This window comes from Sphaeramia orbicularis, chromosome 20, assembly GCF_902148855.1.
Source record: "Sphaeramia orbicularis chromosome 20, fSphaOr1.1, whole genome shotgun sequence".
NCBI classification, from domain to species: domain Eukaryota; kingdom Metazoa; phylum Chordata; class Actinopteri; order Kurtiformes; family Apogonidae; genus Sphaeramia; species Sphaeramia orbicularis.
Genome location: NC_043976.1, coordinates 7,214,268 through 7,226,794, shown reverse-complemented (window position 1 = coordinate 7,226,794; position 12,527 = coordinate 7,214,268). Strand labels below are relative to the sequence as shown.

The 12,527-nt window shown below is 38.2% G+C and overlaps 1 protein-coding gene across 2 annotated transcripts in view; it reads left to right on the top strand.

The window, feature by feature from the left end:
• pard3aa (par-3 family cell polarity regulator alpha, a) overlaps positions 1-12,527 on the top strand; it is a 426,578-nt gene that overhangs the window by 255,741 nt on the left and 158,310 nt on the right. For both annotated transcript variants that reach the window (XM_030123467.1, XM_030123466.1), the window contains exon 16: positions 32-212. In XM_030123467.1, the coding sequence (XP_029979327.1) occupies positions 32-212 (181 nt within the window). The remainder of the gene's footprint in view (positions 1-31; positions 213-12,527) is intronic.

Genomic DNA, 12,527 nt, shown 5'->3' with positions numbered 1-12,527 from the left:
TCAAACATCTTTGCGTTTTTTTCTCTCTCAGGTAACTATCAGCTCTCTCCGACTGTGAACATGCCGCAGGACGACATTGTTATGATTGAGGACGATAGGCCGCCCCTGCTTCCTCCTCACCTTTCTGACCAGTCCTCGTCCAGTTCCCATGATGACATGGGCTTCGTGGGAGAAAACCCCTGGATCCATGAGATGCCTCACCAGAATGAATGGTGAGCAAAGAGCTTTTTACTTTTCTATGATGTGGGTTAAATTATTCATCACTTGATGTACGAGAACGCCGGTAAGGTTTCCCACTGTTCACGGAATTTAGACCATAAATGTGGAAAGTAAGTGTTTCCTGGACTCAAATGAAAGGTTGCTTCTTTTCTCTTTCTTTTTACGGAATAAGAATTTACCCGTAAAGGCCCAAACATCCACTGCCAACCAAAATCATCTAAAATGTTTAATAACTGTTGACCCACTAATCCTGTCAATACATGCAAATAATTTGTGTAAAAGGCAGTTTGTCATCTTTTCATGGTCATCAGATATGACCCATTTTGGACGTTCTGAGGCTCTGTAATGAACGTGGAAACACCATCATCTTCTACAGCATTGATAGACCAGTAAAACCAGTAGTTTGATAATATACAGTGATTGGAGACACTTGATTTTATTATGAGTTAATGATATATTTAGTTGAAAAAGTCACTTTTTTTTTTATCATTTTTGTCTGATTTGATATTAAAAAAAACCTTTGAATTTACTCTGAACTTTTATAAACATCTACAAGATCAGTAAATTAAATATGGGAAATACATGATTTTCACTGAAGAATCCAAAATCCAGAGGATAATATAATAAATGGTGCTTAATCACTTGGGAAAGGTAAAAAACTAATTTGGGAGTTGTGACAAAAATAGTTGTGTATAAATAAGACTGTCTGCCCTAGCAAAAGAGGAAATATTTTATGTCATACAGTAATGTAATGAAATGTTGCATTGGTGCTATATTAAGAATCCTAAAATGTGAGTTTGTATGCGAGTGTTAAATAATGAATGACTGAGCCGTAGCAGTCAGACTGTGAGTAAAAAAAGTCTCAGGGGCCTCAGGGGTACCTCCTTCCCTCCGACCCTTACCACCCATGGGATTTCAGCACCCCATTCAGTCTGTAGACTCGAGCCCCATCAAAAATATGAAGCTTGGCCTCATCAGGACTTAGTCTCTCCAGGGACTGAGAAATCTCCACACAAGAAGGAAGTAAGAATTACAGGCAGCGCTGCAGCACAGGTTTGGGCTGTTTTTGACATGTATATAATTTCAGTAATGTGCTCCTTCTTCTGTTGCTGTCCATTAAAGCCCAGACACAGGAAGCTCTAACTGTTCAATCATACACTCTAACATCACTTAAAGCGCTTTGTGTGTGATTGCAGGTTCAGAAATTATAAGGGAACATGTCTAATCATGTCCTGCTTTTTCACCATCATTTTTTATTATTGGCTGGTTTAGGTCACATGTGCAGTGGCATATTGCAAAAGAAATACAGTGTACAGTTTGCTTTTTTTCAAGGTGACATGCTGAATGCCACCAATATAGATGCTTGGTTTCTTTATTTCTTCTTTTGGTATTTTTATATATTTTTCCCCGGAGACACTCAACTCTCACTCTCTCTCTTGCTTTCATTTATTATGAATGAGGAGATTTGCTTAGCATGCTTATGATGTCAGAGGTTTGTCATAGTGGTTTAGGTCCACAGCATATGGCTGATGTGCTCACAGACTGCCTCACACACATGCCCTTATCTGCACACCCACGTGCATGACATGTGCACCACAGACACAAGTGTGCTGTATACCACTGCCTAGGGTTATTGTGAATAATTCATCTTCTTCGAAGTCTCACATGCACATATATATACACATCATGCACGTATTCTCTTTCACTCAAATACTAGCATAAATGTACCTAAGGTATCCTCATTCTGACAGACTATTTCTCATTTTCAAGTGCCCCCATCATCACATAACACACACACATGCACGCAGCGTTAACAGGCATACAAAGCCAGCCAGGGATGTGGGTCAGCCGAACTCCAATGTATCGGAACTGTTACTTTTTAATTAAGCTCCTGCAACAGTGCAGCTAGGGGCCCTCTACATATTGAATATGTATTGTGCAAAGCTGTGAAAGTCTCACCTCTGGCCTCCAGTATTATGCAGCCTCCCTTCCTCATGGGAGGCGCCTCGTCAAGGCCAAAACTATATACCTACAGCACACACGCAAAGTGCACAGAAATGACTGGTCAGCTTGTAAAATCCTATAATTCATTCTCCTTTGCTTCTTCCAACTCAGTGGAATTTAACAGATTTTTTTTTTTCATGTATTCTTGTATTTTCCTTCATGCATTTATTTCTTTTTCAGTTCCAGCACTGTGTTACTCACACAAGGAATAGAAAGAGGTCAGCATGTAAAATTAATTTAATTCTGCGTTGTTTAATGTTAGGGTTATCAGAAGGTCGCTTTAGCATCTGGTAGTAGTTGTTATAAGGCAAATAATATAAATAAATGATAAAAGAAAAACTGTTAGAAAGAGCTTTTCATATAACTACCCAGTCCTTTTTTCCTCTCTTTCTTTTGTTCTTAATCATCCTATTTCAACTTCAACATTCTCATCTTTCCTTCTGTGATATTTCTCCTCTGTTCTTTTACACACACAGCCAGTGGGTTAGTGTGTTAACACACAGCCCTCAAGATAAATGAATGCTTTGGAATCAGAAATCCCATCTCACACACGAAGCATAAATTGACCTACTTTTTTTCTTGACATCCATAGCCTGTATCTAATGGGTGCTCTGTGTTTATGTGTATATTTAGTAGTTTTTTTTTTCTCCCTATGTCAACACCAATACCTGTCTCTCCTTCACTTGCAGGTACTTGGAGTGTTGTTATGAAGCATTGTTGTACTGCTTCAGCTTTACAGGCCTCAATTGAACATTAAAGAGCCTATAAATATTACAACCCAGTGCTTTTAGATCTCTGTTAAATAGTAGATGCCCCAGCTTTTATTCATTGCTGCAGTATTACTATAATAGACTGTTTTATAAGGTTTATGATTAATATTTCCACTGCCTGTTATCACGTGTATGTTTGTAGTTGTGAGCTCAGCGAAAGTGGCTTTTACACTGGAAGACTGGAAGAAGCTGGATCAGATCTTAAGAGCAGGTGGTAAATCCTACATCGCCCACAGAGATAAGTCTGAGATGCATTTCACTGCTCTGTTCATTAGCCAGCTGTAGAGACCCAGCGCTGTACTGATGAAGTCCAGGATGTGTAGGGTGTGGCAATATGAACCAGGGGATGGAAACCAGCATGTGTGTCCAGTCAGACTGGACTACATAAATAAAAGAGGTAAATTATTGCTTTGCATATCTGCACCAAGTTCATCTTAGCATCGGGTCCTGACCCATAACATTAATTCCCCTCGCTGCGTCTGCCTCCTTTCCCATTAGGTTGAATCCAGAGCCAAACAGGAAGAGCCATGTTCAAATGATTTACAGTAAAACAGATAAGACACGCCGGTAATGTAGTGGTATTGCAGAATAATCTGGATAAATACAAAGATGAAAGCTTTTTCTATCAGGAAAGGAATGTGGAACAGTGTCAGAAACACAATTTAGTGTACAGCCATGGCAGCTTTTAAGCCAAGCAGACATGGCTGAGATGCATAAAGAATGCTTTAGTTTTCAGTTCCCACCTGGTTTTCATCCCAGATGTTGAGAAAGAGCAGTTGTAGGGTGTGCCCCGTTAACTGGAGTTCACTTCTATTCCTTTTCAGGCCTGCTGGTTAGTAGAGCTTTAGCTTTTGAATTTTTTATATGTAATTAATTAATCTATTGATTATTTTGTTCAATTCTTTGATTCAATTAAACAGTTATTTGAATCAGTGAAAAAAATTATAAAAATTCTGAAAAAGACATGTCTGAAAATGACAAACAGCTGAAACAACCACAAAAAGTATAAAAGTAAAAGCATTTATGAAAATATCTATATAGAAATAAAACAATAATAGCAGTATAAAAGTATATATAAAAGTATCTTTAAAGAAATAACAATAACAGCAGTATAAAGTATATATAAAAATATCTATAGATATAAACAACAGCAAAGAAATCAAATGATATCTACAAACAATATGTACCCAGCAGTCTTCATCATTGTATCCAACAACAACTTAACATGGAACTAGAGATGTAATGATATGAAAATTTCATATCACGGTTATTGTGACCAAAATTATCACGGTTATCATTATTATCACAGTATTGTTGAAATTGTGTTCAAAATGTTCAAAAAGTGCTAATACACAACCTGAAATAATTAAACCAAGTTGTATTTTGGAAAGGAAAAAAAAAACAACAACAACAAAACAAAATATAATAATTGGCTTAATGTACCTTCTGTTGCAGAAACATTCAAATATTAACCCTTAGTGGTCTGAGCCAAGTTTTTCCATTTTTCAGTGCTTTTGATTTTGCCTTTATATACTATATAAACAAATGCTTACTATACCCATGTTTGGGATCTGTTTTTCAGCACAACTTCATCTGTCATCTGTCTATTTTTTTCACTTTAACCTACAATAAAAACATAAAAGGACAAAACAAAAAAAAATATATATATATCAAATCCAATTTGAAAAATGTATATAATTTAGTGCATAAATAACACACAGATGCTTAATGAACCTTTTCAGAAACTTTAAAAGTGAATATTGGTTCCAAATATTAGGTATATATATAATTAAAATTGTAATAAATTAAAACTATACTCAGATATTTCACATAAAAGCATAGCTTTACATAGGCGTGTTCTCCGGAAATGTGCGGTAATCAAACACGGTTATCATGATAATTAGAATTTAAACAGTAATACTAACCATCTGCAATTTTACCGCGGTTTATCGTTATACTGGTAATCATTACATCCCTACATGGAACTAACGTACAACTGAAAATATTAAAGCCAAATATTTTAATATTTGCATGAAAGCTTAAAAGTTTAACAGAGTAAGTGATGGTTCCAGTGAAGGAAAGTGAGCATGTAGATATTTTCTGCCTTTTTGTCCTTGTCTCTTCTAACTACACTACATGTTGTTTGTGTTGATCCTGGCGTTATGTGCATCACAATAAGTGTCTGTGTGAAACACAACAGAGGAACTAATGTTTAGAGGCAGCGAAATTAAGGATACGAAGAAGGAAAATTGTAATTGAGTAATTTTTTAAAATCGATTTGAGTCGATAAATCAGTTAATCATTTCAGGCCTGTTGGTTAATGTGTAAATTCGACCTTGTTATTTCATACAATATAAAGCAAAAGATGATAATTCAAGAAAAATATCATATAAAATGTTGCCAGGTTCATATGCTTTTAACACACATCCTGCACCTTTAAGCACCTACAGGCTCAACAAAATCCATTGTTATCCTTCACATTGACTTCTCAGCACTATCTCTTCACACACCCTTTGTGAATATTTCCTTTTCATAACAGTGTCTCCTTAGTAGTTTCTCTAATCCTCACTGAGATGCCATCAACTTTCATCAGGTGTTGCTTTAGAAGAAAAGCAGCTTTCAAAATTGTTTACACATTTGTGTCACCACAAAGCATCCAAACAAGACGAAACTCAAGTGCCCTTGCTGAGAAGTTGGTAGGAGCTCCACAAGAAGTAAAAATACTCCTTGTGCTGAAACAAAACATCTTCACTTTGAAGATGATGCTCCTTGGGAGACTCTCCTACCAGAAAATGTCTGTTTGCTTCCACACAGTCATGCCTCTGTTTACTGAGCTGCTTTTAGAGGACTTATTAAAGAAGCTCTGTAAGTTTATACAACACTTAGAGTTACAGCAGTCATTCGGTTAACCAATCAGTCATGTTTAATCATTTTAAGTTTTTTTTAAACTCCATAACATGGAAAATATCTGAATCTTCTGGACCAAACAACTATTTGATAATTACAGAAAATTATCATTAAATTAATTAATGATGAATAAACAGAAATGTCAGGCTTCTGAAAAGTATGTTCATTTCTATAAACTCAATACTTGGTCAGGCCTCAGATTACATAAATTACTGCATCAATGTGGCGTGGCATGGAGGTGATCAGCCTGTGGCCCACACTGTCTAAGGTACCAAAAGCTGGTTCAATGACCATGGTTTTACTGGGCTTGATTGGCCAGAAAACTCACTTGACTTGAAACCCATAAAGAATCTATGGAGTATTGTCAATAGGAAGATGAGAGACAGCAGATCCAACAATGCAGATGACCTGAAGGCCACTATCAAAGTAACCTGGGCTTCCATTGCATCTGAGCAGTGCCACAGGCTGATCGCTTCCATGCCACGCCACATTGATGCAGTAATTCATGTAAAAGGAGGCCCAACCAAGTCTTGAGTTCATAGAAATGAACATACTTTTCAGAAGCCTGACATTTCTGTTTAAAATATCAGTTTTTTTTATTGATTTTATGCAATATTCAAATTTTCTGAGACACAGGATTTTGGGTTTTCATTCATCAAAATTTCAAGAAATAAGGCTCGAAATATTTCACTCTATGTCTGTGTCTACATAATATATGGGTTTAACTTCCTGAAATGAGTGACAAAAAATATTGAACTTTTTCATGATTTTCTAATTTTTTGAGATGTACGTGTGTGTGTGTGTGTGTGTGTGTGTGTGTGTGTGTGTGTGTGTGTGTGTGTGTGTGTATATATGTATGTGTGTGTGTGTGTATGTCTGGAGAAACCTGGCCTGTTTCTGCCAGGAGCTCACCTTGTCTTTCAGCTCCACTTGCAGTCAAAGTCATGAGTGCACAGTTTTCTATCTCTATCTCACACAAGGTCTCAGTTAGCAGTGAAGAAAGCCGGGGGGTGTCCGCAGCATGCTCATCAGTCTGAAGTTAAGGAAGAGTTATGCAACAGCACTGTAAACCTGGAACTACCAGCCAGCCTGTGGCGCTCAGGCTGCTATTACCATACCAACCACTGTTATCATAGCAGCCCCGTTAGCCACCTGAATTATGATTAGAAGCAAAGAAAATGTGCGCATTAAAATCAGGTAATGGCCACTTCTGAGAGCAATAATATCATGTAATTTGTTCAATTAGATATTAATTGCATAATGGGCTATGAGAAACACTTCCCTTTCTTTCTGGAAACATTTTGAGACTCTAAGTGATACTAAGAATATATTCCTTGAATTAAATTTTCAAGGGAACCATCAATTTAAAGTTTCTTCAGCAAGTGAAGGTCAAACTAAAATGGTAAATCCTTTTTTAATATGCACATTTAGCCTTACAGATGTTGTAAAATGCATCCAGTGAAAACTAAATACAGTTTACATTTGCTGCATGGGCAGTAGGATGTCTCATAAACACAAGGCCACATTTGAACAATTGGTAGAGAGAACATTATTTCCCTAAACAAAAAAAAAAAAAGTCAGATCTTTTTCCTTTTTCACCACTGGAGGCACTGTCAGTACCCTGACAAAGCAGGAGGCCTACCATCTCTGTGGTTTGGACCTCAATCTTGATGCTGCTGATAGAGTGGAGGATAGGTGTCAATTCTCATTAAGGTGAGGGACACTAGAAATGGACAGCAGCAGAGTCAGAGAGAAAGTTGGAAAGAGAGACAACTAGACTGTGTCCTTCTCTGTCTTTGCGAGATGTCACAGGTGGAAACATCATTTCTCAGGCAGCTCTGACACAGTCTGTCAAACAGCAGAGATGGAAAAGGACTCCAGACAAACACACACACGCTGCTGCACAGACGCCCTCAGTCTCACGAGTGTTTAGATACACACTGGCTGGTAAACAATTTCACAAATTAACATATAAAGTGGAAAAGGTCCGCATAGACATGAACAAACAAACTTTCATTTCAGGCACCCTGGCTGCTTCAGCTGACTTCTTAATAGTCTCTATCATCAGTAATGTAACTAAGAATCGCAAGCATTTTATTAAACACATATGTTTTTTCTTTTACATCTATCAGCACAAGCGTATATGAATGCAAACAGGCCTGCAGTGCATGCACTCACTGAATTTGACACAAATGTCTATTTAAGTGGTTGGGTACTTTAACACTAGTACACATTCACATACACATAAATATTAAGCAGTTTTTCCCTTAAATGCTAATCGCCCCCTCAAGGTTTATGAATATTTACAATGTCCCAGCAGTATTCCATTGCTACAAGCATGTCATACATGCTCCTTTTACTGTGCTCACCTTGAGTGTGTTTGTCTACTTCTTCTCTTGCGGACTTTGTATGTATACAGGTGTGTGTATGTGTGCTGCTGCCTGACTAAAAAAGGTAAACCTCAGTATGACTTATGCACCTCTACACACTCCTTATACACAAAGCAAAGTCTCTCTGCACATGGTCTATGTCAGCTCCTCTCCCATTCAGCAAACCGGAGGAAGTCTGTGCTGCAAAACTCAATTAAAGCATCCGCACATGAGGCACAGAATGAATGAGAGGGTCGACACAGGAGTCAGCAGACAGACAAAGAGGTCTTAATTGATCTTTTTCTCTCCCTCGCTGTCTCTCTCTCTCTCTCTCTCTCTGCAACTTCATCACAATTTAAAGGAGATTACAGCAAATCAGAGGTGCAGCTGCTGCTCGGCAAGCCACTCACCGAGCCATTTTATTACAGTTTTTATGTCCACATTTTAAGTCGGATGCTTTATAGGTGCAATTAAAGCAAATGAAATAACAGAATTAATGTGAGCCATCCTTTTTATAGTACAGTTATGTAAGAAAATTATTACAAGGGTGATTGTTCATTTTTTCATGTGGAAATTGTAAAATATTTCAACTATCTGCTTAGATGTCCACTGAAGTACATCAGAGTTATTACTATGAATGGGCTGCGAATCTGTGACTGATCAGTCTGTGTTCGTCGCTTTGACTGTCACTAGCAGTGACCAGTGTTTATCTCTTGTAGTAGTGAAGGCTCTATATCTGATGATATAACAGCTTGGACATGCCATCTGACCACAACACCACTCTGTGTCACAAGTGCTGTGCCTGGCCTGAATCACCACTGGCCAACTTCATTTACGGAAATGGTCAATTTAACCAGCTAATATTTACCAGATAAATAGCAACAGTTAGAGTAAAAAATGTGAGGACAAAATAGACAAACAAATAAAAAGCTAAGCTATCAGCCAAGTTGGTATTTTGGTTACCAATAGTCTACACACAGTAATTAGCTTTAGTTGTTAGCATTAGCACATAGCACAGGAGCAATGAACTACAAGTAAGCCTCTATGTTTTATTGTTTTTTTTTTTGTTTTGTTTTGTTTTGTTTTGTTTGAACACCAATATTGGCATTAGCCTGGAATTTCCAGGTCCACGTATCTCTTGTCCAGCTGATAAAAGTTAGGACTAAAATCAGAAACAGTAGTAAAATAAATGTCAAAAATAAAGAAATATAAAATGGTTTTATAAATGCCACTACTGCAAGGAATCAGCTGTTTCCATTTTTGCCCAGTGTCAGTGGTACATGGTGTAAAATAAATAAATAGATACACAAATAAAAGTAAATAAAACTAAACTACAAGTAAATTCTTGAATATTAAAATAAAATGACTCATACACTCTCAAAAGAAAAAATCCTGAAAGTTTGTACACACCAGCAGTACAAGTACCTCTGCAGTGACTGTCTTTGCAGGATTTGATGCAATGGCTGAAGGCGGTGCCAACCTCTGTGGCCCAGCTAAGCATCCATGCAGTCAGGTGAATCGCCTCCCTCCAGACCACAGAAGGACCATTTCAGAAGCACCTCGCAGGGCATTTTGCTCCCCCCTTGCCCCTTCTCTGAGGCATGGAAACCAATGCACAGAATCCCCCACTAGTCGATCAAACCAAAGTGCACTTTTCTAAGTAGCGAGCCACTTTGAGACTTATCTCTTTGGGGGTCGTTTACAATGGAGGGCGAGCAGGGAGGCGGGAAGTGAAGGAAGTTTAAAAAAAAAAAAAAGTCACCAGGATAAATTGTTAGCACAGAGAGCTTTTAGCACACACTACTTAGCAACAAGGCTGATGTGCAGTTTGACACATTTAACTTCCTGCGAGGGAGATGGAGACAGGGGAAAGTTGATGTAGAATCCAAGTTAACGCTGTGCATTTGCCTGTGAGCAATCCTCTGCACTAGTTAATTTTAGATGACGGGAGGACTTTGAACAGAGAGGAAAGCATCTGCTCAGGATGGTGGAAATTGCTTTTAAACACTGCTTAAAGAAGCTGAGATGAGGGAATGTATTATCCAAATGGATTGGGCCCACTATTAAAGATAGGCCAGAGGCATCGACAGGATGGATGGTCTGAGAAGGAAATTGTGCCACTCTGCAGATTATCTTACTTGTCTGGGAGGAGGTCACATGGTCACGCTATTTCTTATTTCCATCTGTAGGATACATTTTTCATTTAATATTTAAATAGACATCTAAGTGAGGTGTGGGTTTCATCCTGGTGCACTTTCATCTATGCATTTTGTTCTCCCAGGAATCTATATGGGCAAGAAGCATATGTATCAGAGCAGAAAGACTTTTGAAGCAGTATCACATTACAATGAGCAGATGGGAAGATTAATAGCCAATGAAAAGTAAATGCAAGATCTCTAATTGAGTGAATAGTAATGGACTGCAGTAGCTGTGAATCGTGGTGCACCAACATAAAGTACACTACAGTGTCTACCAGTCTCAGTGGCTGCCTTGGTGACAGTTGAGTAGCATATGTGAGTTGAAGCAAACTATTAGATTTCAAGGATATGTAACCAAGTGCTGAAGTATACATTTATGGGCCTTGCATTTTACTTGAGTATTTCAATTTTCTGTTGCTTTAAACTTCTCGTCTGCACCTTAGAGATGGATATTGTATTTTTAATAGGCTGTTGTTCACTATTTTCATACCCTATATGCCCTAGAGGGCAGTATATAGATATACCAGAAATTCCGTCCAAGAGGATTTCCAGACGATTTCTCAAACAATATTCACACAATTCTTTTACATTTTTTAAATTTTAGTTTCCAAAAAGATTAAAAGTTAAGACTCAAAATTAATCCATGGGTTAGCAGTGTATCAGTGAGTAGGTGGGGCAAAGTGTTGTGGGATCAGGCAGGGGTATTATTAAACTCTGTTTACTTTTTCACTTTAGTTTTTCATCCCTTTTCTGTCCTGTCAAAAACCACATATACTCAAATGTATAGATACTGAATATACTATATTCTGTATTTAAAATGTTCTTTAGTCATGTAAGCTTAAACTTTCCCCTCTTCTAATCTAAATAAACTTTTCAAACACTCTTGGATTCACTGGAAGCCTTATTGTCATAAGGCTGAAAATAGACTTATATAAACAACTGATTATTTGATAAATTATGATGCTGTAGATCAGACTATGCAAATAAATAAGTTCAAATGAGATAGCTATCATATGAATCCATAAATAGTACTTCATAACAATGTTGCCAGGGACAATGTCACAGCACAGCTACTTCATTCATTCATTCATACATTCAATGTTTAAGTACATTTTGCAGAGAATATTTTTTACCAAAGTAAGGTTTTTACAATATTGCATTAAACTTAGGATTTGGAGTCGGTGCTGTTTTAATGCACATATGGTCAGAAAAGTAGGGAAGCAGAGACACAGAGGGCACATCTTTAAATAGTTATGGTTTCGACTGCAGAGACTTCAGGTGCAACTTTAGACAGTGGGTATCTCCGATTTGGAACAAACCCATTGAGCTGTTTCTCTTCAGCCTGATCCCCGACCTGGGCATTTAGTCATTTCTCTGTGTGAAATTAAAGCAGGGACAGTGCTTAAATGGGCAGCGACTTAAATCAACAGATCTTGTGTCATGCTGAGTGCATTTTCACCACTGCTGGGTGTTCCCTCTGAACCTCTCACTCACTGCCCACAGATTTCTCGCTATTTTAGTTGGATTTTGAGTGATCCCAACTGTAATTGCTCTCACATACGGTACCTGTGTGACAGGGGCAAGTATAATCCCACCTGCTGCCCCTCTCACTTTGTCTGTGTTCTATGTGTGTTCAATTCGCCCAGAAACACAATGCTGGCAAAGAGTGAATGAAATCTAAATTCAGGCAGAAAATACTTTCTCTCTCGCCTTTGCCGTCTCAGTCACGCTCCGACAGATGACATTTGCGGAGACAGAAAAAAAGAGAGAGAGAGGAGCCTGGGTTCTTGTGGGCTCGGAATGATGAGAGGAGAAAACCGATGGATGATGAATGAATGAATAATACATCTGTGCTGTCATTCCTCTCTTCCCGCCCCACCTCCCTCTATTCCTGTGTCAGCTGGAGTGGGTCCTGTGAGGCCGTCTGATCTTAGTTGGGATTGTCAGGTACGGTCGACAGCAAAGCGACACGTTGACGCCGGCCCCTCGATGACACACGAAGCAACTCTTTTGTTAAACGGGGCTGACAAACCAAATAAGAGCTGCATACATGCAAACAA